The 27,190-nt window shown below is 55.4% G+C and overlaps 4 protein-coding genes and 1 long non-coding RNA gene across 5 annotated transcripts; 1 reads left to right on the forward strand and 4 right to left on the reverse strand.

Annotated features, from left to right (window-relative positions):
• Window positions 1-182: 182 nt before the first annotated feature.
• Window positions 183-3,696, reverse strand: LOC145529874 (uncharacterized). Its single transcript, XM_081550638.1, has 3 exons — window positions 1,798-3,696; window positions 1,086-1,398; window positions 183-835 (listed from the first exon to the last, which is right to left on the reverse strand). Exons 1-3 carry the CDS (start codon window positions 2,032-2,034, stop codon window positions 207-209), a joined length of 1,179 nt encoding a protein of 392 aa, XP_081406764.1. The 5' UTR covers window positions 2,035-3,696; the 3' UTR covers window positions 183-206.
• A 1,208-nt stretch (window positions 3,697-4,904) lies between these two features.
• On the forward strand, window positions 4,905-23,173 carry LOC145530000 (uncharacterized). The gene is made up of 4 exons (XR_014071395.1): window positions 4,905-5,048; window positions 5,673-5,785; window positions 13,321-13,433; window positions 20,969-23,173. It is a non-coding gene; the product is annotated as an uncharacterized LOC145530000 (long non-coding RNA).
• Window positions 7,829-12,894, reverse strand: LOC145529887 (uncharacterized). Its single transcript, XM_081550649.1, has 3 exons — window positions 9,444-12,894; window positions 8,732-9,044; window positions 7,829-8,481 (listed from the first exon to the last, which is right to left on the reverse strand). Exons 1-3 carry the CDS (start codon window positions 9,678-9,680, stop codon window positions 7,853-7,855), a joined length of 1,179 nt encoding a protein of 392 aa, XP_081406775.1. The 5' UTR covers window positions 9,681-12,894; the 3' UTR covers window positions 7,829-7,852.
• On the reverse strand, window positions 15,477-20,653 carry LOC145529853 (uncharacterized). The gene is made up of 3 exons (XM_081550615.1): window positions 17,092-20,653; window positions 16,380-16,692; window positions 15,477-16,129 (listed from the first exon to the last, which is right to left on the reverse strand). The coding sequence occupies exons 1-3, from the start codon at window positions 17,326-17,328 to the stop codon at window positions 15,501-15,503; spliced, it is 1,179 nt and encodes a 392-aa protein (XP_081406741.1). The 5' UTR covers window positions 17,329-20,653; the 3' UTR covers window positions 15,477-15,500.
• Window positions 23,125-26,638, reverse strand: LOC145529866 (uncharacterized). The gene is made up of 3 exons (XM_081550631.1): window positions 24,740-26,638; window positions 24,028-24,340; window positions 23,125-23,777 (listed from the first exon to the last, which is right to left on the reverse strand). Exons 1-3 carry the CDS (start codon window positions 24,974-24,976, stop codon window positions 23,149-23,151), a joined length of 1,179 nt encoding a protein of 392 aa, XP_081406757.1. The 5' UTR covers window positions 24,977-26,638; the 3' UTR covers window positions 23,125-23,148.
• Window positions 26,639-27,190: the final 552 nt, after the last annotated feature.

The following is a 27,190-nucleotide window of genomic DNA, read 5'->3' on the forward strand; positions in this document are numbered from 1 at the left end:
GGAAGGAATGCAGAAAGAAAAGTTGAAATTGTGTTCAGGATCGGGGGGAGGGATGAACAGGGCGTGCTTGCCTTGAATCCAGGCTTTGTTGGGGGGTGGGGCATAAAGATCAAACGGGTCTGAAACCACAAAGTGGTGATGGTAACACAGTATCACCAGAGTCACACAACAGTGTTCCCAAATTGCAACAATGATGAAAAAGTTTACTAATCCCAACTTAACCAACAAAAATACACGAAACCATACAAAAAGTAAAACATCACCAGTAAGGTGGAAACAAACCAAATGCAAAGCAGTTCAGGGGAAAGGAACTCCATGTCCCCTGGGGGCAGACCGAGTTGACGGCGTCCACGGTGAGCCGACAGGGATGGAGGCGGCAGAGCCGACCGCTCCCCTGGACGTGGTGTTTCCGGCAAGGGCTCTGGGTCTCTGTCCAGAGCGGGGGCTCGTTCTTCCTGCAGGGGCGGGTGAGTCATCGTCGGCGTCTGGGTGTTGCGCGGGAGCCAGGGCAGGCTCTCCCTGCCGAGGCGGTGACTCCTCCTCTGCCTCGGGTTCTCCTGCCAAAGCCCGAGCAGGTACAGGTGCACGTGGAGGTGGAGGTTCTGGCTGAGGGGGTGGGACATCAGTGCCTGGGGCTGGGGGTCCTGCAGGCACGGAGATCCGATCTGCCCGGTGTGCTGGCCAGAACCCAGCTGGCCTGGTGTCTCTGCGAGGGCAAGTCTCGGTTCTCCATCTGCCCTCGGTGGATCCCTGGGTCCTGCACCTGGAGCCACCACCTCTGTAGGGACAGGTCTGGGAAGTGGAGCCTGGTTCCAGTTGGAGGCCAGTGCTAGAGCTGGGGGAGAAGCAAAGTTTGCCCACAGGCCAGCCTTGGCATGTGCGTATCCCGGGACAGAAAGCTTCCAAGAGATTCCCAAAGAATACCCAGGGTCGGATGTCTTTTGGGACTGAAGTGTGCAAGATGGGGGTGGGGGTGTGAGGCCAGCGCTTGCTGTAGGCCCAGCAGCATCTTTCGGGGACTCGTCCCTGTGTAGCTCAGCACCCCCTCCCCACACACTCCCGTGCACCAGCCCCAGCGTCCTCACCTCTGTGCTCTGGCGTGCTGGGCTCCAGGTCCTCCTGCTGCCTCAGAGGCCGGGGTTCTCGGGACTCCGGGTCGGAGCCGGGTGTGCTGAGCTCCGTGGCAGCCTCAGACTGGGCCGCCGGGTGTATCCTGGGCGGTGTCTCGGCAGCAGGCCTTCCCCGCCTCCGCTTCGCCCCCGGTGGGGCTGATGCCTCCGTGGGCACGCTCACCTGGAGCCTGCACTGGGCCTCAGGGGCGGGGGGGTGGTGCTCCGACCCCTCCCTCCGGGAGGTGGACGGGGTGTCCCCGTCCTCGGCCTCATCACGTGGGAAGCTCTGCAACGACAGTGACCGTCAGCCAGCCGTGCTGGGAGTTTTCCGAGCTGGGCCTGGCCAGTGGAGCCGCTGCTTCTGCCTGCTCGAACTTCTCTTCCCAGAAGGGTCAGAGACGTGTGTCTGCTCAGATCCCCACCCGGGAGGAAAGAGACCCACCTGAGGGTGTGAGGCCAGCCTGGGCGGCCGGCGCTGCCCGCACTCTCCCCATCCCAGCCAGCCTGCTCTCCCCTGGGGTGTGGACACAACTTGCCCGTCGGCTTCTGACCCCACATCCGCCTGGGCTTCCTTGAGGGAGACACACCCCGAGAAACCCGCATCCACACACACAGGCAAAGGACCCGGTGTTTCCGGGTGGCATGGGAGAGGTGGCCTGGCCCGGCCTGGGGCTCCCCGTGTTACCTTTCTGTTTCTCCGGGCAAAGGGCCAGAGGCCTCTCGGGGGTGCCCTGAGCCAACGTTGACAGGGTGCCCACGCACACTGCCTGTGAGCTCTCCTGAGGCCCCGGCCTCTGGGCAGGGGCAAACAGCAGAACATCCTGGCAGCAAGTGATCTGGCTGGGGGCTCCTCTCCGCTCTGGAGGCCTGGATACCCGGGTTGCGGGTTCTGTTGGGTTCTGTTGCCGGCAGGTGACATCATTTCCTGGGGTTCGTGCTGAGGTCCCTTCCCCAAAGCTTCCCAAGGGAATCTCTGGGTTTCTGACTGCTCGACCACCCCCCTTAGGCCATGTGCAGGCACAGTGACAGCCACACTGCCCAGCCCACAGCCCTGGGGAGGCCTGGGTGCAGCCAGGGCCTGAGCTCCGAGGACCCCGCTGCTCTCAGACCAGGCTCCTTCTTCTCATAAGTGGTGTGGCCCTGGACAAGCGTATGCCCCTCAGGGTTTCCCCAGTCTCTCCATCTGCAGAGTGGGGGTCATTCTCCCATCTGCTTCCTAGTTCTGTCGGCCTACGAGCAGCTCCATGCCTTTCCACCTGGGGCCGATATCACGTGGAGCTTGTGCGCTGAGACTTCAGAAAGAAAGACTCCATCCAGGGCTGACACAGCACAGAATGGGGCAGAACGAGGCCTGGATGCGCCGTGGTACCCAGGAAAAGGCACTCCCCCTCCTGACTGTTTTGAGACCCCGCATCCAAGTTGGAGGACCGAAAGGAAGACTCGAAGGTCTCCCTCTCTTATAGAAAAGAGTAGCCAACTTTCTGGTCCTCTGTTTCCATTGAGATTCTGTTCAAGTGTCCCAGCTCGGCTTCTGCGGGTGGCTGAGCTTCTAAGGGCTCCCTGCGTTCTTGTCTTTTCCTCTCCAAACCTTCCGTCCTTTTCCCCCTTCTGGGGTGGATGGGCGCTGTCGTTGCTTCTACCTTCGAGACAGATTGATGAAAAGTCTGGACCGTCGATTCCTTTCCTCTCTCTGGTTCCGTGTCTCTCTCTGGCTCTGTCCCTCTCTTTTCCCTTCTCGATTCAGTCTGTGTCTTCCTCTTTCTCTCTCGTGTGTGGATGGATGGATGCTAGGAATGCACATGTATATGATTAGATGAGGGTTATGTTTTAGGGATAGGTTAGAGGGAGAGAAAGGCTTTAGGTCGGAGTTGGTCATGGGGGAAGGGTCAAGGGTGGTGGTGGTGTTTCTTGGAATCTGAGTGCTGTGCATTCTTCGTCTCTTTCCATATGAACCCCTTCTCAGATACACCACTTGCAAGGAGTCTCTCATGTTCCGTTTCCTATCTTTTGCATTTCTGAATGCTTAGCTTCTCTGTTGTGAAGAGGTTCCATTGGATGGAAACCCGTTGGCGTACTTCGTTTTCCTCTTTCCCTTACTTGAAGAGACCCATTTCTACCTCCGCCCAGCAAATGGCAAGGAGACTCTGATGTTAAGGAGCCTTTGACCTACGCTTCTTTCTAGCTATCTCATGATATCAGTCTTTAGGGTGAGGTTTTTCCCCGATATTGAGGTGGTGTGAGATCAAAACCAATAGCGTTCTTCAGATGTAGCTGTCTGGTTTTCCCATGGACATTTATTGAAGAGGCTTTCTTGTTCCCATTTGGATATTCTCCCCTTCTGTGTCAGAGATGAGTTGACCATGGATGCCGGGGTTTGTTTCTGGACCCTCAACTTTATTCCATCGATCTGGATCTGTGTGTGTTGTTGTATTCCCAATAGCATACTGTCCTGCTGCTGCCGCTGCGGCTAAGTCACTTCAGTCGTGCCTGACTCTGTGCGACCCCATGGCCTGCAGCCTACCAGGCTCCTCCGTCCATGGCATTTTCCAGGCAAGAGTACTGGAGTGGGTCGCCATCGCCTTCTCCGATACTCTCCTGAGGATCCTAGTTTGGTCGTCTAATTTCCTTTCACACAACCTTGGATGTCCGTATCGGGGCTTTTTCGTCGGATTGTATTGACAATTTAGGCTCTTTTCTGTTTCCGTACCCCTTTTGCAATTCTTTGTTCGGTGCGAAAATGCATTGGCCTTTTGGGAGGAATAGCATCGAAGCTGTGGATTGCCTTGTGGGGCTGTGACATCATTTTCCCAATAGGAATTCTTTCAAGCCCTGAGCACAGCTTCTCTTTCCAGTGGTTGGTGTGGGCTTGATCTTCCTTCTTCCATCTCTCGCCGTTTTGTCAGGACAGGTCCTTCCTTCCCTTCTGGGTTAGATGGACTCGTGGGTATCACTTCAGTGAATGGCATTGTCAGTGGGGGTGATAATTCCCTTCTCATTGGAAGACTTTGCTGTGAGTATTAGAAATGCAAGTGATTTCTCTTCCCCTTCCTCCCTGTCCATCTCTCAGAGCCACCGGGAAACAGAGGCCTCATCCAGGGTCACACAGGCCTGAGGGAGTGCAACTAGACTGTTGTTTCTCCAGGCCCTCAGTGCTGGACATCATCCGGGATACTCTGTGTGTGTCTTCCTCAGTCTGCTGTCCCTTCAGACCTTTCCCTAGTTTTCACAGGCTTGTCGTGTTGGTGTTCTTTGTCTGTTTGGAGACACATCCTTGAGAAGCTTTGTGTTTCCACTCATTCGTCTCGCGATGTATGACCTGTCTTTTGCTTTTGTAATGAGGTCTTTCCCACAGTAGATATCTTTGATTTTGCAAAGTCCACTGTATTCTCTGGGTTGTTTTGTGAGCTGCCTTTTCGTTTTGTGTGTGAAGACTCAAAGCACATGTCCGGTTTCTGCTCATTGCTCTTCTAGATTTGTGACAAGTTTTCATGGAAACTTTGTCTAGGGATAACTGGAAGTGAACTCGGTGTAAGGTGTCAAGTCTCCATCTCCATTCATGTCATGCCCTGCAGTTTCCAATTCCCTGTTCCTGAGTGGTTTTGGAGACCTTGTGGGAAGTTTGGTTGCATCGGACTTTGCGTTTCCACCTTGAGTAGATTCACACTGTTCTGCCCTCAGGGACACTGTCAAGGGGGAGTGAGGAGCTGCCTGCACTTCCAGCAGTGACCACACGGTGGGGCGAGTGCTGCTCTCCCCTCTGGGAGCCCCAGGCCACAGGCATCCCAGTGAGGAGCCAGCTCTGTGCTCAGCTGAAAGGAGTTAGTCTCTCAGGAGCCTCTGAGCCCTTGCCTTTGGATCACCCAGGGTGGGCATTTGCTGTGACAGAAAAAATTGCCCTGAATTCCATGGACGGAAGAGCCTGGCTGTGTGGAGTTCGTGAGTTGCCGTGAATCAGACACAACTGAGGACACAAAAATTCAATAGACTAAAACACTTTTTGGGGGTGGGGGGAGTGAAAGGGGGTGATGTGGGGTTTTTTGTCTTATATAATAGCCGAGGGAAATCTAGTTTAAACCTAAATTCACATAGATGGGAAAGGTATAGCTCTCCGTCACCCTATTAAAAAAAAAAAAAAAAAAACGACTTCACTTTTCTGAAAGCTTATTTAGTAGCTTCCTTGAGCAGTTCATTGTGAAGGATTTTTTTTTTTTTCTGTGACATTGGCCTCATTAAAATGTACGGTTTGCCTTTACTGGATAATTTTGTTCATTGGTTTGTTAGGGAATCTTGGTAATATTTGAGTTTCCTGGGGAGTATGGTCACATGACCTGGCCCTGGCCAATCGGTGCGTTCCACCTCCCTGGCCACTGTGATTGGCTCCGGACTGGGGCAGTGCCCAATCGGGGCCCAGGGCCGGGCCTCACGTTGGAAGCCAGGGGAAGACGAGCTCTCGTCCTGCTGGGGTAGGGGAAGGGGTGGGGCCGGGGGAGGTCAGGCTCCAGCAGTGGGAGGGGCTTGAGGTCCGCCTGCGGCAGTTGGTGACCTTCCTGCTCCCCTCAGGGCAGAGCCGCCGGCCTGAGAATGAGGGCGCTGCTGAGCCCAAGGCGCTGGGATGGCCCGCTGCTGCTGTGGTCCCAGAGCTCCACCCGAGACCTGAGGGAGGCCGTCTGCCCGTGAGTCCTCTCCCGCTTGTCTGTCAGCTTGTTTGAACCATGCTGGGTTTTCTGCCCAGCTGGCTAAGGGGAGTCCCTGGAAATGCAAGGGTGTGGGTTTTGGCAGACTTCAGGGAAGACATGCCAGATGAGCCTGGGAGACTCCAGCTTAATCTGGATTCAGGAGATATCTCTTCGGGCCAGCTAGTAATTGTAGGATAAGCCTAATGAGTCTTCACAGGATGAAGAGAGTAACGTGCCAAGGTAGCAATCGATGTCCTCATTCGAGAGGATGAAGCTGGTGCTCAGAGAAGGGGGGAACTTGGCCACAGCAAGGAGGTGTGCACCCAGACAGAACCCCCAGATCCGGCCATTGGAGCTCAGGGAGGCCACTGGTGTGGCTTGTCCCTGTGGCAGGGGCCGAGGCACGCAGCCCACCCTGATTCCTGCGGGGGCCTGACTTGGGAAGTGCCATCTGGTAGCTTTGAGACTCACCAAACCAAATTGCACTGGAGAGAGGAAGGACACCTTCCTTCATCCACCCCCCACCCCCGCCGGATTCCCACATACCCTGACCCCTTTCTCTTGATTTCGGAGCCATTTCCAGAGTCCCGCTCATATGACCTCATTCGAAGTGCACTGTGGACGAGCTGCCATCTGCAGCTGCTACCACAGCAGCCAAGGGCTTTAGCTCCCGAGTACCTCCCTTCCTTTGGAACTTGGGGGCCCTCTACTCCCCACTTGCACACCACAGACCTTTGCTGAGGATTGTGGGGACCCTCACTCAGTTTGCAGCACGTTGTAGCCATCCCTGTCCTCTCAATACCTCCCTTGCCACTCAGCTTGTGAGCCCCTTTGGAGCAGCGTGGCCCACCTGGCTGCAACGGAAGAGACACAGCTGACAGTGAAACAACAGCTTAGATCTGACAGCCGGAAAGCTCTGTCAAAAGGGACCTCCCTCTTCACACCGTAGAGGCTGTAGGAGCCGCCAGGCTTTCGGAACCAGTGCAGGGGCCAAAATGACTCCACAGCCGTTTTCCTTCCTGGGGAGGGTTCTGGCTCGAGTGGGAATGGCTCAAGTCTCCTAAGGTTCTGAAAGCCCACTGTGTGCAGATTCACGGTACACAGAGAGGAGAAGGTGGAGTCCTGCCCTGGAGGTGGTCACAGCTCACGGATGAGCCAGGCAGGCAGGCAGGCAGGCAGGCAGGGCATGAGAACACCTGAGCTGCCTTCATGAGTGAATGGTGTGGGGGCAGAGGAAGAGAAGCCGGTCTGCTCCCCCATGTGGTGCCCAGGGCAGGTTGTCCCCAGAGGAAACCCTTACGACGGTGAGGACTCTCACTGCTGTTTCCCAAGGGGTTCCGTCGGTGCGTGTCTTCCCCGGAGCGGTCAGGCCGTCTCTAAAGTACACTGGCCATGGGCATTGCCTCTCCTTGGAACTTCCCACGTGTTTCTCTTTTTTATGGAACAGTGATTTTTCTAGAGGGGTTCTGGGCCACAAGGTTGTTGGGTCATTTTCTAGCCTTCTGTCGTGAAGAACGCTTTCCTGGGCGTTGGGGTGGTTTGTTGTTCCAGCTCCCTTTCTTGGCTTCTTTTGGGAGCTGGTGCAACAAGAGGAGCTCAGCCTCTGCCTTCTGGCTGAGATGTCACCCTTCAAACAGCAATGCCTGCCTGGAGATAATGATGGCATTTGCCAAAAGGGCTTCGTTTGGCACATGATATCTTGAAAGGACGTACACCGTCCTGTCAGCTATCAAAGGCTAGTTCAAATGACATAAAAATGAGAACTCTCCAATGGAGTCTTACAGTAGGTGGAGAGTCCGAAAGAAACTCCTTCAGTCATTTCACTGAGAGTCATTGATTGGGGACACCAAGAATATAGGAAGGAATGCAGAAAGAAAAGTTGAAATTGTGTTCAGGATCGGGGGGGAGGGATGAACAGGGCGTGCTTGCCTTGAATCCAGGCTTTGTTGGGGGGTGGGGCATAAAGATCAAACGGGTCTGAAACCACAAAGTGGTGATGGTAACACAGTATCACCAGAGTCACACAACAGTGTTCCCAAATTGCAACAATGATGAAAAAGTTTACTAATCCCAACTTAACCAACAAAAATACACGAAACCATACAAAAAGTAAAACATCACCAGTAAGGTGGAAACAAACCAAATGCAAAGCAGTTCAGGGGAAAGGAACTCCATGTCCCCTGGGGGCAGACCGAGTTGACGGCGTCCACGGTGAGCCGACAGGGATGGAGGCGGCAGAGCCGACCGCTCCCCTGGACGTGGTGTTTCCGGCAAGGGCTCTGGGTCTCTGTCCAGAGCGGGGGCTCGTTCTTCCTGCAGGGGCGGGTGAGTCATCGTCGGCGTCTGGGTGTTGCGCGGGAGCCAGGGCAGGCTCTCCCTGCCGAGGCGGTGACTCCTCCTCTGCCTCGGGTTCTCCTGCCAAAGCCCGAGCAGGTACAGGTGCACGTGGAGGTGGAGGTTCTGGCTGAGGGGGTGGGACATCAGTGCCTGGGGCTGGGGGTCCTGCAGGCACGGAGATCCGATCTGCCCGGTGTGCTGGCCAGAACCCAGCTGGCCTGGTGTCTCTGCGAGGGCAAGTCTCGGTTCTCCATCTGCCCTCGGTGGATCCCTGGGTCCTGCACCTGGAGCCACCACCTCTGTAGGGACAGGTCTGGGAAGTGGAGCCTGGTTCCAGTTGGAGGCCAGTGCTAGAGCTGGGGGAGAAGCAAAGTTTGCCCACAGGCCAGCCTTGGCATGTGCGTATCCCGGGACAGAAAGCTTCCAAGAGATTCCCAAAGAATACCCAGGGTCGGATGTCTATTGGGACTGAAGTGTGCAAGATGGGGGTGGGGGTGTGAGGCCAGCGCTTGCTGTAGGCCCAGCAGCATCTTTCGGGGACTCGTCCCTGTGTAGCTCAGCACCCCCTCCCCACACACTCCCGTGCACCAGCCCCAGCGTCCTCACCTCTGTGCTCTGGCGTGCTGGGCTCCAGGTCCTCCTGCTGCCTCAGAGGCCGGGGTTCTCGGGACTCCGGGTCGGAGCCGGGTGTGCTGAGCTCCGTGGCAGCCTCAGACTGGGCCGCCGGGTGTATCCTGGGCGGTGTCTCGGCAGCAGGCCTTCCCCGCCTCCGCTTCGCCCCCGGTGGGGCTGATGCCTCCGTGGGCACGCTCACCTGGAGCCTGCACTGGGCCTCAGGGGCGGGGGGGTGGTGCTCCGACCCCTCCCTCCGGGAGGTGGACGGGGTGTCCCCGTCCTCGGCCTCATCACGTGGGAAGCTCTGCAACGACAGTGACCGTCAGCCAGCCGTGCTGGGAGTTTTCCGAGCTGGGCCTGGCCAGTGGAGCCGCTGCTTCTGCCTGCTCGAACTTCTCTTCCCAGAAGGGTCAGAGACGTGTGTCTGCTCAGATCCCCACCCGGGAGGAAAGAGACCCACCTGAGGGTGTGAGGCCAGCCTGGGCGGCCGGCGCTGCCCGCACTCTCCCCATCCCAGCCAGCCTGCTCTCCCCTGGGGTGTGGACACAACTTGCCCGTCGGCTTCTGACCCCACATCCGCCTGGGCTTCCTTGAGGGAGACACACCCCGAGAAACCCGCATCCACACACACAGGCAAAGGACCCGGTGTTTCCGGGTGGCATGGGAGAGGTGGCCTGGCCCGGCCTGGGGCTCCCCGTGTTACCTTTCTGTTTCTCCGGGCAAAGGGCCAGAGGCCTCTCGGGGGTGCCCTGAGCCAACGTTGACAGGGTGCCCACGCACACTGCCTGTGAGCTCTCCTGAGGCCCCGGCCTCTGGGCAGGGGCAAACAGCAGAACATCCTGGCAGCAAGTGATCTGGCTGGGGGCTCCTCTCCGCTCTGGAGGCCTGGATACCCGGGTTGCGGGTTCTGTTGGGTTCTGTTGCCGGCAGGTGACATCATTTCCTGGGGTTCGTGCTGAGGTCCCTTCCCCAAAGCTTCCCAAGGGAATCTCTGGGTTTCTGACTGCTCGACCACCCCCCTTAGGCCATGTGCAGGCACAGTGACAGCCACACTGCCCAGCCCACAGCCCTGGGGAGGCCTGGGTGCAGCCAGGGCCTGAGCTCCGAGGACCCCGCTGCTCTCAGACCAGGCTCCTTCTTCTCATAAGTGGTGTGGCCCTGGACAAGCGTATGCCCCTCAGGGTTTCCCCAGTCTCTCCATCTGCAGAGTGGGGGTCATTCTCCCATCTGCTTCCTAGTTCTGTCGGCCTACGAGCAGCTCCATGCCTTTCCACCTGGGGCCGATATCACGTGGAGCTTGTGCGCTGAGACTTCAGAAAGAAAGACTCCATCCAGGGCTGACACAGCACAGAATGGGGCAGAACGAGGCCTGGATGCGCCGTGGTACCCAGGAAAAGGCACTCCCCCTCCTGACTGTTTTGAGACCCCGCATCCAAGTTGGAGGACCGAAAGGAAGACTCGAAGGTCTCCCTCTCTTATAGAAAAGAGTAGCCAACTTTCTGGTCCTCTGTTTCCATTGAGATTCTGTTCAAGTGTCCCAGCTCGGCTTCTGCGGGTGGCTGAGCTTCTAAGGGCTCCCTGCGTTCTTGTCTTTTCCTCTCCAAACCTTCCGTCCTTTTCCCCCTTCTGGGGTGGATGGGCGCTGTCGTTGCTTCTACCTTCGAGACAGATTGATGAAAAGTCTGGACCGTCGATTCCTTTCCTCTCTCTGGTTCCGTGTCTCTCTCTGGCTCTGTCCCTCTCTTTTCCCTTCTCGATTCAGTCTGTGTCTTCCTCTTTCTCTCTCGTGTGTGGATGGATGGATGCTAGGAATGCACATGTATATGATTAGATGAGGGTTATGTTTTAGGGATAGGTTAGAGGGAGAGAAAGGCTTTAGGTCGGAGTTGGTCATGGGGGAAGGGTCAAGGGTGGTGGTGGTGTTTCTTGGAATCTGAGTGCTGTGCATTCTTCGTCTCTTTCCATATGAACCCCTTCTCAGATACACCACTTGCAAGGAGTCTCTCATGTTCCGTTTCCTATCTTTTGCATTTCTGAATGCTTAGCTTCTCTGTTGTGAAGAGGTTCCATTGGATGGAAACCCGTTGGCGTACTTCGTTTTCCTCTTTCCCTTACTTGAAGAGACCCATTTCTACCTCCACCCAGCAAATGGCAAGGAGACTCTGATGTTAAGGAGCCTTTGACCTACGCTTCTTTCTAGCTATCTCATGATATCAGTCTTTAGGGTGAGGTTTTTCCCCGATATTGAGGTGGTGTGAGATCAAAACCAATAGCGTTCTTCAGATGTAGCTGTCTGGTTTTCCCATGGACATTTATTGAAGAGGCTTTCTTGTTCCCATTTGGATATTCTCCCCTTCTGTGTCAGAGATGAGTTGACCATGGATGCCGGGGTTTGTTTCTGGACCCTCAACTTTATTCCATCGATCTGGATCTGTGTGTGTTGTTGTATTCCCAATAGCATACTGTCCTGCTGCTGCCGCTGCGGCTAAGTCACTTCAGTCGTGCCTGACTCTGTGCGACCCCATGGCCTGCAGCCTACCAGGCTCCTCCGTCCATGGCATTTTCCAGGCAAGAGTACTGGAGTGGGTCGCCATCGCCTTCTCCGATACTCTCCTGAGGATCCTAGTTTGGTCGTCTAATTTCCTTTCACACAACCTTGGATGTCCGTATCGGGGCTTTTTCGTCGGATTGTATTGACAATTTAGGCTCTTTTCTGTTTCCGTACCCCTTTTGCAATTCTTTGTTCGGTGCGAAAATGCATTGGCATTTTGGGAGGAATAGCATCGAAGCTGTGGATTGCCTTGTGGGGCTGTGACATCATTTTCCCAATAGGAATTCTTTCAAGCCCTGAGCACAGCTTCTCTTTCCAGTGGTTGGTGTGGGCTTGATCTTCCTTCTTCCATCTCTCGCCGTTTTGTCAGGACAGGTCCTTCCTTCCCTTCTGGGTTAGATGGACTCGTGGGTATCACTTCAGTGAATGGCATTGTCAGTGGGGGTGATAATTCCCTTCTCATTGGAAGACTTTGCTGTGAGTATTAGAAATGCAAGTGATTTCTCTTCCCCTTCCTCCCTGTCCATCTCTCAGAGCCACCGGGAAACAGAGGCCTCATCCAGGGTCACACAGGCCTGAGGGAGTGCAACTAGACTGTTGTTTCTCCAGGCCCTCAGTGCTGGACATCATCCGGGATACTCTGTGTGTGTCTTCCTCAGTCTGCTGTCCCTTCAGACCTTTCCCTAGTTTTCACAGGCTTGTCGTGTTGGTGTTCTTTTTCTGTTTGGAGACACATCCTTGAGAAGCTTTGTGTTTCCACTCATTCGTCTCGCGATGTATGACCTGTCTTTTGCTTTTGTAATGAGGTCTTTCCCACAGTAGATATCTTTGATTTTGCAAAGTCCACTGTATTCTCTGGGTTGTTTTGTGAGCTGCCTTTTCGTTTTGTGTGTGAAGACTCAAAGCACATGTCCGGTTTCTGCTCATTGCTCTTCTAGATTTGTGACAAGTTTTCATGGAAACTTTGTCTAGGGATAACTGGAAGTGAACTCGGTGTAAGGTGTCAAGTCTCCATCTCCATTCATGTCATGCCCTGCAGTTTCCAATTCCCTGTTCCTGAGTGGTTTTGGAGACCTTGTGGGAAGTTTGGTTGCATCGGAGTTTGCGTTTCCACCTTGAGTAGATTCACACTGTTCTGCCCTCAGGGACACTGTCAAGGGGGAGTGAGGAGCTGCCTGCACTTCCAGCAGTGACCACACGGTGGGGCGAGTGCTGCTCTCCCCTCTGGGAGCCCCAGGCCACAGGCATCCCAGTGAGGAGCCAGCTCTGTGCTCAGCTGAAAGGAGTTAGTCTCTCAGGAGCCTCTGAGCCCTTGCCTTTGGATCACCCAGGGTGGGCATTTGCTGTGACAGAAAAAATTGCCCTGAATTCCATGGACGGAAGAGCCTGGCTGTGTGGAGTTCGTGAGTTGCCGTGAATCAGACACAACTGAGGACACAAAAATTCAATAGACTAAAACACTTTTTGGGGGTGGGGGGAGTGAAAGGGGGTGATGTGGGGTTTTTTGTCTTATATAATAGCCGAGGGAAATCTAGTTTAAACCTAAATTCACATAGATGGGAAAGGTATAGCTCTCCGTCACCCTATTAAAAAAAAAAAAAAAAAAAACGACTTCACTTTTCTGAAAGCTTATTTAGTAGCTTCCTTGAGCAGTTCATTGTGAAGGATTTTTTTTTTTTTTCTGTGACATTGGCCTCATTAAAATGTACGGTTTGCCTTTACTGGATAATTTTGTTCATTGGTTTGTTAGGGAATCTTGGTAATATTTGAGTTTCCTGGGGAGTATGGTCACATGACCTGGCCCTGGCCAATCGGTGCGTTCCACCTCCCTGGCCACTGTGATTGGCTCCGGACTGGGGCAGTGCCCAATCGGGGCCCAGGGCCGGGCCTCACGTTGGAAGCCAGGGGAAGACGAGCTCTCGTCCTGCTGGGGTAGGGGAAGGGGTGGGGCCGGGGGAGGTCAGGCTCCAGCAGTGGGAGGGGCTTGAGGTCCGCCTGCGGCAGTTGGTGACCTTCCTGCTCCCCTCAGGGCAGAGCCGCCGGCCTGAGAATGAGGGCGCTGCTGAGCCCAAGGCGCTGGGATGGCCCGCTGCTGCTGTGGTCCCAGAGCTCCACCCGAGACCTGAGGGAGGCCGTCTGCCCGTGAGTCCTCTCCCGCTTGTCTGTCAGCTTGTTTGAACCATGCTGGGTTTTCTGCCCAGCTGGCTAAGGGGAGTCCCTGGAAATGCAAGGGTGTGGGTTTTGGCAGACTTCAGGGAAGACATGCCAGATGAGCCTGGGAGACTCCAGCTTAATCTGGATTCAGGAGATATCTCTTCGGGCCAGCTAGTAATTGTAGGATAAGCCTAATGAGTCTTCACAGGATGAAGAGAGTAACGTGCCAAGGTAGCAATCGATGTCCTCATTCGAGAGGATGAAGCTGGTGCTCAGAGAAGGGGGGAACTTGGCCACAGCAAGGAGGTGTGCACCCAGACAGAACCCCCAGATCCGGCCATTGGAGCTCAGGGAGGCCACTGGTGTGGCTTGTCCCTGTGGCAGGGGCCGAGGCACGCAGCCCACCCTGATTCCTGCGGGGGCCTGACTTGGGAAGTGCCATCTGGTAGCTTTGAGACTCACCAAACCAAATTGCACTGGAGAGAGGAAGGACACCTTCCTTCATCCACCCCCCACCCCCGCCGGATTCCCACATACCCTGACCCCTTTCTCTTGATTTCGGAGCCATTTCCAGAGTCCCGCTCATATGACCTCATTCGAAGTGCACTGTGGACGAGCTGCCATCTGCAGCTGCTACCACAGCAGCCAAGGGCTTTAGCTCCCGAGTACCTCCCTTCCTTTGGAACTTGGGGGCCCTCTACTCCCCACTTGCACACCACAGACCTTTGCTGAGGATTGTGGGGACCCTCACTCAGTTTGCAGCACGTTGTAGCCATCCCTGTCCTCTCAATACCTCCCTTGCCACTCAGCTTGTGAGCCCCTTTGGAGCAGCGTGGCCCACCTGGCTGCAACGGAAGAGACACAGCTGACAGTGAAACAACAGCTTAGATCTGACAGCCGGAAAGCTCTGTCAAAAGGGACCTCCCTCTTCACACCGTAGAGGCTGTAGGAGCCGCCAGGCTTTCGGAACCAGTGCAGGGGCCAAAATGACTCCACAGCCGTTTTCCTTCCTGGGGAGGGTTCTGGCTCGAGTGGGAATGGCTCAAGTCTCCTAAGGTTCTGAAAGCCCACTGTGTGCAGATTCACGGTACACAGAGAGGAGAAGGTGGAGTCCTGCCCTGGAGGTGGTCACAGCTCACGGATGAGCCAGGCAGGCAGGCAGGCAGGCAGGCAGGGCATGAGAACACCTGAGCTGCCTTCATGAGTGAATGGTGTGGGGGCAGAGGAAGAGAAGCCGGTCTGCTCCCCCATGTGGTGCCCAGGGCAGGTTGTCCCCAGAGGAAACCCTTACGACGGTGAGGACTCTCACTGCTGTTTCCCAAGGGGTTCCGTCGGTGCGTGTCTTCCCCGGAGCGGTCAGGCCGTCTCTAAAGTACACTGGCCATGGGCATTGCCTCTCCTTGGAACTTCCCACGTGTTTCTCTTTTTTATGGAACAGTGATTTTTCTAGAGGGGTTCTGGGCCACAAGGTTGTTGGGTCATTTTCTAGCCTTCCGTCGTGAAGAACGCTTTCCTGGGCGTTGGGGTGGTTTGTTGTTCCAGCTCCCTTTCTTGGCTTCTTTTGGGAGCTGGTGCAACAAGAGGAGCTCAGCCTCTGCCTTCTGGCTGAGATGTCACCCTTCAAACAGCAATGCCTGCCTGGAGATAATGATGGCATTTGCCAAAAGGGCTTCGTTTGGCACATGATATCTTGAAAGGACGTACACCGTCCTGTCAGCTATCAAAGGCTAGTTCAAATGACATAAAAATGAGAACTCTCCAATGGAGTCTTACAGTAGGTGGAGAGTCCGAAAGAAACTCCTTCAGTCATTTCACTGAGAGTCATTGATTGGGGACACCAAGAATATAGGAAGGAATGCAGAAAGAAAAGTTGAAATTGTGTTCAGGATCGGGGGGGAGGGATGAACAGGGCGTGCTTGCCTTGAATCCAGGCTTTGTTGGGGGGTGGGGCATAAAGATCAAACGGGTCTGAAACCACAAAGTGGTGATGGTAACACAGTATCACCAGAGTCACACAACAGTGTTCCCAAATTGCAACAATGATGAAAAAGTTTACTAATCCCAACTTAACCAACAAAAATACACGAAACCATACAAAAAGTAAAACATCACCAGTAAGGTGGAAACAAACCAAATGCAAAGCAGTTCAGGGGAAAGGAACTCCATGTCCCCTGGGGGCAGACCGAGTTGACGGCGTCCACGGTGAGCCGACAGGGATGGAGGCGGCAGAGCCGACCGCTCCCCTGGACGTGGTGTTTCCGGCAAGGGCTCTGGGTCTCTGTCCAGAGCGGGGGCTCGTTCTTCCTGCAGGGGCGGGTGAGTCATCGTCGGCGTCTGGGTGTTGCGCGGGAGCCAGGGCAGGCTCTCCCTGCCGAGGCGGTGACTCCTCCTCTGCCTCGGGTTCTCCTGCCAAAGCCCGAGCAGGTACAGGTGCACGTGGAGGTGGAGGTTCTGGCTGAGGGGGTGGGACATCAGTGCCTGGGGCTGGGGGTCCTGCAGGCACGGAGATCCGATCTGCCCGGTGTGCTGGCCAGAACCCAGCTGGCCTGGTGTCTCTGCGAGGGCAAGTCTCGGTTCTCCATCTGCCCTCGGTGGATCCCTGGGTCCTGCACCTGGAGCCACCACCTCTGTAGGGACAGGTCTGGGAAGTGGAGCCTGGTTCCAGTTGGAGGCCAGTGCTAGAGCTGGGGGAGAAGCAAAGTTTGCCCACAGGCCAGCCTTGGCATGTGCGTATCCCGGGACAGAAAGCTTCCAAGAGATTCCCAAAGAATACCCAGGGTCGGATGTCTTTTGGGACTGAAGTGTGCAAGATGGGGGTGGGGGTGTGAGGCCAGCGCTTGCTGTAGGCCCAGCAGCATCTTTCGGGGACTCGTCCCTGTGTAGCTCAGCACCCCCTCCCCACACACTCCCGTGCACCAGCCCCAGCGTCCTCACCTCTGTGCTCTGGCGTGCTGGGCTCCAGGTCCTCCTGCTGCCTCAGAGGCCGGGGTTCTCGGGACTCCGGGTCGGAGCCGGGTGTGCTGAGCTCCGTGGCAGCCTCAGACTGGGCCGCCGGGTGTATCCTGGGCGGTGTCTCGGCAGCAGGCCTTCCCCGCCTCCGCTTCGCCCCCGGTGGGGCTGATGCCTCCGTGGGCACGCTCACCTGGAGCCTGCACTGGGCCTCAGGGGCGGGGGGGTGGTGCTCCGACCCCTCCCTCCGGGAGGTGGACGGGGTGTCCCCGTCCTCGGCCTCATCACGTGGGAAGCTCTGCAACGACAGTGACCGTCAGCCAGCCGTGCTGGGAGTTTTCCGAGCTGGGCCTGGCCAGTGGAGCCGCTGCTTCTGCCTGCTCGAACTTCTCTTCCCAGAAGGGTCAGAGACGTGTGTCTGCTCAGATCCCCACCCGGGAGGAAAGAGACCCACCTGAGGGTGTGAGGCCAGCCTGGGCGGCCGGCGCTGCCCGCACTCTCCCCATCCCAGCCAGCCTGCTCTCCCCTGGGGTGTGGACACAACTTGCCCGTCGGCTTCTGACCCCACATCCGCCTGGGCTTCCTTGAGGGAGACACACCCCGAGAAACCCGCATCCACACACACAGGCAAAGGACCCGGTGTTTCCGGGTGGCATGGGAGAGGTGGCCTGGCCCGGCCTGGGGCTCCCCGTGTTACCTTTCTGTTTCTCCGGGCAAAGGGCCAGAGGCCTCTCGGGGGTGCCCTGAGCCAACGTTGACAGGGTGCCCACGCACACTGCCTGTGAGCTCTCCTGAGGCCCCGGCCTCTGGGCAGGGGCAAACAGCAGAACATCCTGGCAGCAAGTGATCTGGCTGGGGGCTCCTCTCCGCTCTGGAGGCCTGGATACCCGGGTTGCGGGTTCTGTTGGGTTCTGTTGCCGGCAGGTGACATCATTTCCTGGGGTTCGTGCTGAGGTCCCTTCCCCAAAGCTTCCCAAGGGAATCTCTGGGTTTCTGACTGCTCGACCACCCCCCTTAGGCCATGTGCAGGCACAGTGACAGCCACACTGCCCAGCCCACAGCCCTGGGGAGGCCTGGGTGCAGCCAGGGCCTGAGCTCCGAGGACCCCGCTGCTCTCAGACCAGGCTCCTTCTTCTCATAAGTGGTGTGGCCCTGGACAAGCGTATGCCCCTCAGGGTTTCCCCAGTCTCTCCATCTGCAGAGTGGGGGTCATTCTCCCATCTGCTTCCTAGTTCTGTCGGCCTACGAGCAGCTCCATGCCTTTCCACCTGGGGCCGATATCACGTGGAGCTTGTGCGCTGAGACTTCAGAAAGAAAGACTCCATCCAGGGCTGACACAGCACAGAATGGGGCAGAACGAGGCCTGGATGCGCCGTGGTACCCAGGAAAAGGCACTCCCCCTCCTGACTGTTTTGAGACCCCGCATCCAAGTTGGAGGACCGAAAGGAAGACTCGAAGGTCTCCCTCTCTTATAGAAAAGAGTAGCCAACTTTCTGGTCCTCTGTTTCCATTGAGATTCTGTTCAAGTGTCCCAGCTCGGCTTCTGCGGGTGGCTGAGCTTCTAAGGGCTCCCTGCGTTCTTGTCTTTTCCTCTCCAAACCTTCCGTCCTTTTCCCCCTTCTGGGGTGGATGGGCGCTGTCGTTGCTTCTACCTTCGAGACAGATTGATGAAAAGTCTGGACCGTCGATTCCTTTCCTCTCTCTGGTTCCGTGTCTCTCTCTGGCTCTGTCCCTCTCTTTTCCCTTCTCGATTCAGTCTGTGTCTTCCTCTTTCTCTCTCGTGTGTGGATGGATGGATGCTAGGAATGCACATGTATATGATTAGATGAGGGTTATGTTTTAGGGATAGGTTAGAGGGAGAGAAAGGCTTTAGGTCGGAGTTGGTCATGGGGGAAGGGTCAAGGGTGGTGGTGGTGTTTCTTGGAATCTGAGTGCTGTGCATTCTTCGTCTCTTTCCATATGAACCCCTTCTCAGATACACCACTTGCAAGGAGTCTCTCATGTTCCGTTTCCTATCTTTTGCATTTCTGAATGCTTAGCTTCTCTGTTGTGAAGAGGTTCCATTGGAAGGAAACCCGTTGGCGTACTTCGTTTTCCTCTTTCCCTTACTTGAAGAGACCCATTTCTACCTCCGCCCAGCAAATGGCAAGGAGACTCTGATGTTAAGGAGCCTTTGACCTACGCTTCTTTCTAGCTATCTCATGATATCAGTCTTTAGGGTGAGGTTTTCCCCCGATATTGAGGTGGTGTGAGATCAAAACCAATAGCGTTCTTCAGATGTAGCTGTCTGGTTTTCCCATGGACATTTATTGAAGAGGCTTTCTTGTTCCCATTTGGATATTCTCCCCTTCTGTGTCAGAGATGAGTTGACCATGGATGCCGGGGTTTGTTTCTGGACCCTCAACTTTATTCCATCGATCTGGATCTGTGTGTGTTGTTGTATTCCCAATAGCATACTGTCCTGCTGCTGCCGCTGCGGCTAAGTCACTTCAGTCGTGCCTGACTCTGTGCGACCCCATGGCCTGCAGCCTACCAGGCTCCTCCGTCCATGGCATTTTCCAGGCAAGAGTACTGGAGTGGGTCGCCATCGCCTTCTCCGATACTCTCCTGAGGATCCTAGTTTGGTCGTCTAATTTCCTTTCACACAACCTTGGATGTCCGTATCGGGGCTTTTTCGTCGGATTGTATTGACAATTTAGGCTCTTTTCTGTTTCCGTACCCCTTTTGCAATTCTTTGTTCGGTGCGAAAATGCATTGGCCTTTTGGGAGGAATAGCATCGAAGCTGTGGATTGCCTTGTGGGGCTGTGACATCATTTTCCCAATAGGAATTCTTTCAAGCCCTGAGCACAGCTTCTCTTTCCAGTGGTTGGTGTGGGCTTGATCTTCCTTCTTCCATCTCTCGCCGTTTTGTCAGGACAGGTCCTTCCTTCCCTTCTGGGTTAGATGGACTCGTGGGTATCACTTCAGTGAATGGCATTGTCAGTGGGGGTGATAATTCCCTTCTCATTGGAAGACTTTGCTGTGAGTATTAGAAATGCAAGTGATTTCTCTTCCCCTTCCTCCCTGTCCATCTCTCAGAGCCACCGGGAAACAGAGGCCTCATCCAGGGTCACACAGGCCTGAGGGAGTGCAACTAGACTGTTGTTTCTCCAGGCCCTCAGTGCTGGACATCATCCGGGATACTCTGTGTGTGTCTTCCTCAGTCTGCTGTCCCTTCAGACCTTTCCCTAGTTTTCACAGGCTTGTCGTGTTGGTGTTCTTTGTCTGTTTGGAGACACATCCTTGAGAAGCTTTGTGTTTCCACTCATTCGTCTCGCGATGTATGACCTGTCTTTTGCTTTTGTAATGAGGTCTTTCCCACAGTAGATATCTTTGATTTTGCAAAGTCCACTGTATTCTCTGGGTTGTTTTGTGAGCTGCCTTTTCGTTTTGTGTGTGAAGACTCAAAGCACATGTCCGGTTTCTGCTCATTGCTCTTCTAGATTTGTGACAAGTTTTCATGGAAACTTTGTCTAGGGATAACTGGAAGTGAACTCGGTGTAAGGTGTCAAGTCTCCATCTCCATTCATGTCATGCCCTGCAGTTTCCAATTCCCTGTTCCTGAGTGGTTTTGGAGACCTTGTGGGAAGTTTGGTTGCATCGGAGTTTGCGTTTCCACCTTGAGTAGATTCACACTGTTCTGCCCTCAGGGACACTGTCAAGGGGGAGTGAGGAGCTGCCTGCACTTCCAGCAGTGACCACACGGTGGGGCGAGTGCTGCTCTCCCCTCTGGGAGCCCCAGGCCACAGGCATCCCAGTGAGGAGCCAGCTCTGTGCTCAGCTGAAAGGAGTTAGTCTCTCAGGAGCCTCTGAGCCCTTGCCTTTGGATCACCCAGGGTGGGCATTTGCTGTGACAGAAAAAATTGCCCTGAATTCCATGGACGGAAGAGCCTGGCTGTGTGGAGTTCGTGAGTTGCCGTGAATCAGACACAACTGAGGACACAAAAATTCAATAGACTAAAACACTTTTTGGGGGTGGGGGGAGTGAAAGGGGGTGATGTGGGGTTTTTTGTCTTATATAATAGCCGAGGGAAATCTAGTTTAAACCTAAATTCACATAGATGGGAAAGGTATAGCTCTCCGTCACCCTATTAAAAAAAAAAAAAAAAAAAACGACTTCACTTTTCTGAAAGCTTATTTAGTAGCTTCCTTGAGCAGTTCATTGTGAAGGATTTTTTTTTTTTTTCTGTGACATTGGCCTCATTAAAATGTACGGTTTGCCTTTACTGGATAATTTTGTTCATTGGTTTGTTAGGGAATCTTGGTAATATTTGAGTTTCCTGGGGAGTATGGTCACATGACCTGGCCCTGGCCAATCGGTGCGTTCCACCTCCCTGGCCACTGTGATTGGCTCCGGACTGGGGCAGTGCCCAATCGGGGCCCAGGGCCGGGCCTCACGTTGGAAGCCAGGGGAAGACGAGCTCTCGTCCTGCTGGGGTAGGGGAAGGGGTGGGGCCGGGGGAGGTCAGGCTCCAGCAGTGGGAGGGGCTTGAGGTCCGCCTGCGGCAGTTGGTGACCTTCCTGCTCCCCTCAGGGCAGAGCCGCCGGCCTGAGAATGAGGGCGCTGCTGAGCCCAAGGCGCTGGGATGGCCCGCTGCTGCTGTGGTCCCAGAGCTCCACCCGAGACCTGAGGGAGGCCGTCTGCCCGTGAGTCCTCTCCCGCTTGTCTGTCAGCTTGTTTGAACCATGCTGGGTTTTCTGCCCAGCTGGCTAAGGGGAGTCCCTGGAAATGCAAGGGTGTGGGTTTTGGCAGACTTCAGGGAAGACATGCCAGATGAGCCTGGGAGACTCCAGCTTAATCTGGATTCAGGAGATATCTCTTCGGGCCAGCTAGTAATTGTAGGATAAGCCTAATGAGTCTTCACAGGATGAAGAGAGTAACGTGCCAAGGTAGCAATCGATGTCCTCATTCGAGAGGATGAAGCTGGTGCTCAGAGAAGGGGGGAACTTGGCCACAGCAAGGAGGTGTGCACCCAGACAGAACCCCCAGATCCGGCCATTGGAGCTCAGGGAGGCCACTGGTGTGGCTTGTCCCTGTGGCAGGGGCCGAGGCACGCAGCCCACCCTGATTCCTGCGGGGGCCTGACTTGGGAAGTGCCATCTGGTAGCTTTGAGACTCACCAAACCAAATTGCACTGGAGAGAGGAAGGACACCTTCCTTCATCCACCCCCCACCCCCGCCGGATTCCCACATACCCTGACCCCTTTCTCTTGATTTCGGAGCCATTTCCAGAGTCCCGCTCATATGACCTCATTCGAAGTGCACTGTGGACGAGCTGCCATCTGCAGCTGCTACCACAGCAGCCAAGGGCTTTAGCTCCCGAGTACCTCCCTTCCTTTGGAACTTGGGGGCCCTCTACTCCCCACTTGCACACCACAGACCTTTGCTGAGGATTGTGGGGACCCTCACTCAGTTTGCAGCACGTTGTAGCCATCCCTGTCCTCTCAATACCTCCCTTGCCACTCAGCTTGTGAGCCCCTTTGGAGCAGCGTGGCCCACCTGGCTGCAACGGAAGAGACACAGCTGACAGTGAAACAACAGCTTAGATCTGACAGCCGGAAAGCTCTGTCAAAAGGGACCTCCCTCTTCACACCGTAGAGGCTGTAGGAGCCGCCAGGCTTTCGGAACCAGTGCAGGGGCCAAAATGACTCCACAGCCGTTTTCCTTCCTGGGGAGGGTTCTGGCTCGAGTGGGAATGGCTCAAGTCTCCTAAGGTTCTGAAAGCCCACTGTGTGCAGATTCACGGTACACAGAGAGGAGAAGGTGGAGTCCTGCCCTGGAGGTGGTCACAGCTCACGGATGAGCCAGGCAGGCAGGCAGGCAGGCAGGCAGGGCATGAGAACACCTGAGCTGCCTTCATGAGTGAATGGTGTGGGGGCAGAGGAAGAGAAGCCGGTCTGCTCCCCCATGTGGTGCCCAGGGCAGGTTGTCCCCAGAGGAAACCCTTACGACGGTGAGGACTCTCACTGCTGTTTCCCAAGGGGTTCCGTCGGTGCGTGTCTTCCCCGGAGCGGTCAGGCCGTCTCTAAAGTACACTGGCCATGGGCATTGCCTCTCCTTGGAACTTCCCACGTGTTTCTCTTTTTTATGGAACAGTGATTTTTCTAGAGGGGTTCTGGGCCACAAGGTTGTTGGGTCATTTTCTAGCCTTCTGTCGTGAAGAACGCTTTCCTGGGCGTTGGGGTGGTTTGTTGTTCCAGCTCCCTTTCTTGGCTTCTTTTGGGAGCTGGTGCAACAAGAGGAGCTCAGCCTCTGCCTTCTGGCTGAGATGTCACCCTTCAAACAGCAATGCCTGCCTGGAGATAATGATGGCATTTGCCAAAAGGGCTTCGTTTGGCACATGATATCTTGAAAGGACGTACACCGTCCTGTCAGCTATCAAAGGCTAGTTCAAATGACATAAAAATGAGAACTCTCCAATGGAGTCTTACAGTAGGTGGAGAGTCCGAAAGAAACTCCTTCAGTCATTTCACTGAGAGTCATTGATTGGGGACACCAAGAATATAGGAAGGAATGCAGAAAGAAAAGTTGAAATTGTGTTCAGGATCGGGGGGGAGGGATGAACAGGGCGTGCTTGCCTTGAATCCAGGCTTTGTTGGGGGGTGGGGCATAAAGATCAAACGGGTCTGAAACCACAAAGTGGTGATGGTAACACAGTATCACCAGAGTCACACAACAGTGTTCCCAAATTGCAACAATGATGAAAAAGTTTACTAATCCCAACTTAACCAACAAAAATACACGAAACCATACAAAAAGTAAAACATCACCAGTAAGGTGGAAACAAACCAAATGCAAAGCAGTTCAGGGGAAAGGAACTCCATGTCCCCTGGGGGCAGACCGAGTTGACGGCGTCCACGGTGAGCCGACAGGGATGGAGGCGGCAGAGCCGACCGCTCCCCTGGACGTGGTGTTTCCGGCAAGGGCTCTGGGTCTCTGTCCAGAGCGGGGGCTCGTTCTTCCTGCAGGGGCGGGTGAGTCATCGTCGGCGTCTGGGTGTTGCGCGGGAGCCAGGGCAGGCTCTCCCTGCCGAGGCGGTGACTCCTCCTCTGCCTCGGGTTCTCCTGCCAAAGCCCGAGCAGGTACAGGTGCACGTGGAGGTGGAGGTTCTGGCTGAGGGGGTGGGACATCAGTGCCTGGGGCTGGGGGTCCTGCAGGCACGGAGATCCGATCTGCCCGGTGTGCTGGCCAGAACCCAGCTGGCCTGGTGTCTCTGCGAGGGCAAGTCTCGGTTCTCCATCTGCCCTCGGTGGATCCCTGGGTCCTGCACCTGGAGCCACCACCTCTGTAGGGACAGGTCTGGGAAGTGGAGCCTGGTTCCAGTTGGAGGCCAGTGCTAGAGCTGGGGGAGAAGCAAAGTTTGCCCACAGGCCAGCCTTGGCATGTGCGTATCCCGGGACAGAAAGCTTCCAAGAGATTCCCAAAGAATACCCAGGGTCGGATGTCTTTTGGGACTGAAGTGTGCAAGATGGGGGTGGGGGTGTGAGGCCAGCGCTTGCTGTAGGCCCAGCAGCATCTTTCGGGGACTCGTCCCTGTGTAGCTCAGCACCCCCTCCCCACACACTCCCGTGCACCAGCCCCAGCGTCCTCACCTCTGTGCTCTGGCGTGCTGGGCTCCAGGTCCTCCTGCTGCCTCAGAGGCCGGGGTTCTCGGGACTCCGGGTCGGAGCCGGGTGTGCTGAGCTCCGTGGCAGCCTCAGACTGGGCCGCCGGGTGTATCCTGGGCGGTGTCTCGGCAGCAGGCCTTCCCCGCCTCCGCTTCGCCCCCGGTGGGGCTGATGCCTCCGTGGGCACGCTCACCTGGAGCCTGCACTGGGCCTCAGGGGCGGGGGGGTGGTGCTCCGACCCCTCCCTCCGGGAGGTGGACGGGGTGTCCCCGTCCTCGGCCTCATCACGTGGGAAGCTCTGCAACGACAGTGACCGTCAGCCAGCCGTGCTGGGAGTTTTCCGAGCTGGGCCTGGCCAGTGGAGCCGCTGCTTCTGCCTGCTCGAACTTCTCTTCCCAGAAGGGTCAGAGACGTGTGTCTGCTCAGATCCCCACCCGGGAGGAAAGAGACCCACCTGAGGGTGTGAGGCCAGCCTGGGCGGCCGGCGCTGCCCGCACTCTCCCCATCCCAGCCAGCCTGCTCTCCCCTGGGGTGTGGACACAACTTGCCCGTCGGCTTCTGACCCCACATCCGCCTGGGCTTCCTTGAGGGAGACACACCCCGAGAAACCCGCATCCACACACACAGGCAAAGGACCCGGTGTTTCCGGGTGGCATGGGAGAGGTGGCCTGGCCCGGCCTGGGGCTCCCCGTGTTACCTTTCTGTTTCTCCGGGCAAAGGGCCAGAGGCCTCTCGGGGGTGCCCTGAGCCAACGTTGACAGGGTGCCCACGCACACTGCCTGTGAGCTCTCCTGAGGCCCCGGCCTCTGGGCAGGGGCAAACAGCAGAACATCCTGGCAGCAAGTGATCTGGCTGGGGGCTCCTCTCCGCTCTGGAGGCCTGGATACCCGGGTTGCGGGTTCTGTTGGGTTCTGTTGCCGGCAGGTGACATCATTTCCTGGGGTTCGTGCTGAGGTCCCTTCCCCAAAGCTTCCCAAGGGAATCTCTGGGTTTCTGACTGCTCGACCACCCCCCTTAGGCCATGTGCAGGCACAGTGACAGCCACACTGCCCAGCCCACAGCCCTGGGGAGGCCTGGGTGCAGCCAGGGCCTGAGCTCCGAGGACCCCGCTGCTCTCAGACCAGGCTCCTTCTTCTCATAAGTGGTGTGGCCCTGGACAAGCGTATGCCCCTCAGGGTTTCCCCAGTCTCTCCATCTGCAGAGTGGGGGTCATTCTCCCATCTGCTTCCTAGTTCTGTCGGCCTACGAGCAGCTCCATGCCTTTCCACCTGGGGCCGATATCACATGGAGCTTGTGCGCTGAGACTTCAGAAAGAAAGACTCCATCCAGGGCTGACACAGCACAGAATGGGGCAGAACGAGGCCTGGATGCGCCGTGGTACCCAGGAAAAGGCACTCCCCCTCCTGACTGTTTTGAGACCCCGCATCCAAGTTGGAGGACCGAAAGGAAGACTCGAAGGTCTCCCTCTCTTATAGAAAAGAGTAGCCAACTTTCTGGTCCTCTGTTTCCATTGAGATTCTGTTCAAGTGTCCCAGCTCGGCTTCTGCGGGTGGCTGAGCTTCTAAGGGCTCCCTGCGTTCTTGTCTTTTCCTCTCCAAACCTTCCGTCCTTTTCCCCCTTCTGGGGTGGATGGGCGCTGTCGTTGCTTCTACCTTCGAGACAGATTGATGAAAAGTCTGGACCGTCGATTCCTTTCCTCTCTCTGGTTCCGTGTCTCTCTCTGGCTCTGTCCCTCTCTTTTCCCTTCTCGATTCAGTCTGTGTCTTCCTCTTTCTCTCTCGTGTGTGGATGGATGGATGCTAGGAATGCACATGTATATGATTAGATGAGGGTTATGTTTTAGGGATAGGTTAGAGGGAGAGAAAGGCTTTAGGTCGGAGTTGGTCATGGGGGAAGGGTCAAGGGTGGTGGTGGTGTTTCTTGGAATCTGAGTGCTGTGCATTCTTCGTCTCTTTCCATATGAACCCCTTCTCAGATACACCACTTGCAAGGAGTCTCTCATGTTCCGTTTCCTATCTTTTGCATTTCTGAATGCTTAGCTTCTCTGTTGTGAAGAGGTTCCATTGGATGGAAACCCGTTGGCGTACTTCGTTTTCCTCTTTCCCTTACTTGAAGAGACCCATTTCTACCTCCGCCCAGCAAATGGCAAGGAGACTCTGATGTTAAGGAGCCTTTGACCTACGCTTCTTTCTAGCTATCTCATGATATCAGTCTTTAGGGTGAGGTTTTTCCCCGATATTGAGGTGGTGTGAGATCAAAACCAATAGCGTTCTTCAGATGTAGCTGTCTGGTTTTCCCATGGACATTTATTGAAGAGGCTTTCTTGTTCCCATTTGGATATTCTCCCCTTCTGTGTCAGAGATGAGTTGACCATGGATGCCGGGGTTTGTTTCTGGACCCTCAACTTTATTCCATCGATCTGGATCTGTGTGTGTTGTTGTATTCCCAATAGCATACTGTCCTGCTGCTGCCGCTGCGGCTAAGTCACTTCAGTCGTGCCTGACTCTGTGCGACCCCATGGCCTGCAGCCTACCAGGCTCCTCCGTCCATGGCATTTTCCAGGCAAGAGTACTGGAGTGGGTCGCCATCGCCTTCTCCGATACTCTCCTGAGGATCCTAGTTTGGTCGTCTAATTTCCTTTCACACAACCTTGGATGTCCGTATCGGGGCTTTTTCGTCGGATTGTATTGACAATTTAGGCTCTTTTCTGTTTCCGTACCCCTTTTGCAATTCTTTGTTCGGTGCGAAAATGCATTGGCCTTTTGGGAGGAATAGCATCGAAGCTGTGGATTGCCTTGTGGGGCTGTGACATCATTTTCCCAATAGGAATTCTTTCAAGCCCTGAGCACAGCTTCTCTTTCCAGTGGTTGGTGTGGGCTTGATCTTCCTTCTTCCATCTCTCGCCGTTTTGTCAGGACAGGTCCTTCCTTCCCTTCTGGGTTAGATGGACTCGTGGGTATCACTTCAGTGAATGGCATTGTCAGTGGGGGTGATAATTCCCTTCTCATTGGAAGACTTTGCTGTGAGTATTAGAAATGCAAGTGATTTCTCTTCCCCTTCCTCCCTGTCCATCTCTCAGAGCCACCGGGAAACAGAGGCCTCATCCAGGGTCACACAGGCCTGAGGGAGTGCAACTAGACTGTTGTTT

Source organism: Giraffa tippelskirchi, chromosome 12, assembly GCF_054371585.1.
Source record: "Giraffa tippelskirchi isolate mGirTip1 chromosome 12, T2T-mGirTip1v1.2.pri, whole genome shotgun sequence".
In the NCBI taxonomy this organism is placed as follows: Eukaryota; Metazoa; Chordata; class Mammalia; order Artiodactyla; family Giraffidae; genus Giraffa; species Giraffa tippelskirchi.

Coding starts and splice junctions, on each gene's coding strand:
- LOC145529874 (XM_081550638.1), bottom strand. CDS start 2,034: ATGATGTCACCTGCCGGCAACAGAACCCAACAGAACCCGCAACCCGGG. Junction 1,399..1,797: donor TTGCCCGGAGAAACAGAAAG/GTAACACGGGGA, acceptor CTGTCGTTGCAG/AGCTTCCCACGTGATGAGGC. Junction 836..1,085: donor CAGCACGCCAGAGCACAGAG/GTGAGGACGCTG, acceptor CTTCTCCCCCAG/CTCTAGCACTGGCCTCCAAC.
- LOC145529887 (XM_081550649.1), bottom strand. CDS start 9,680: ATGATGTCACCTGCCGGCAACAGAACCCAACAGAACCCGCAACCCGGG. Junction 9,045..9,443: donor TTGCCCGGAGAAACAGAAAG/GTAACACGGGGA, acceptor CTGTCGTTGCAG/AGCTTCCCACGTGATGAGGC. Junction 8,482..8,731: donor CAGCACGCCAGAGCACAGAG/GTGAGGACGCTG, acceptor CTTCTCCCCCAG/CTCTAGCACTGGCCTCCAAC.
- LOC145529853 (XM_081550615.1), bottom strand. CDS start 17,328: ATGATGTCACCTGCCGGCAACAGAACCCAACAGAACCCGCAACCCGGG. Junction 16,693..17,091: donor TTGCCCGGAGAAACAGAAAG/GTAACACGGGGA, acceptor CTGTCGTTGCAG/AGCTTCCCACGTGATGAGGC. Junction 16,130..16,379: donor CAGCACGCCAGAGCACAGAG/GTGAGGACGCTG, acceptor CTTCTCCCCCAG/CTCTAGCACTGGCCTCCAAC.
- LOC145529866 (XM_081550631.1), bottom strand. CDS start 24,976: ATGATGTCACCTGCCGGCAACAGAACCCAACAGAACCCGCAACCCGGG. Junction 24,341..24,739: donor TTGCCCGGAGAAACAGAAAG/GTAACACGGGGA, acceptor CTGTCGTTGCAG/AGCTTCCCACGTGATGAGGC. Junction 23,778..24,027: donor CAGCACGCCAGAGCACAGAG/GTGAGGACGCTG, acceptor CTTCTCCCCCAG/CTCTAGCACTGGCCTCCAAC.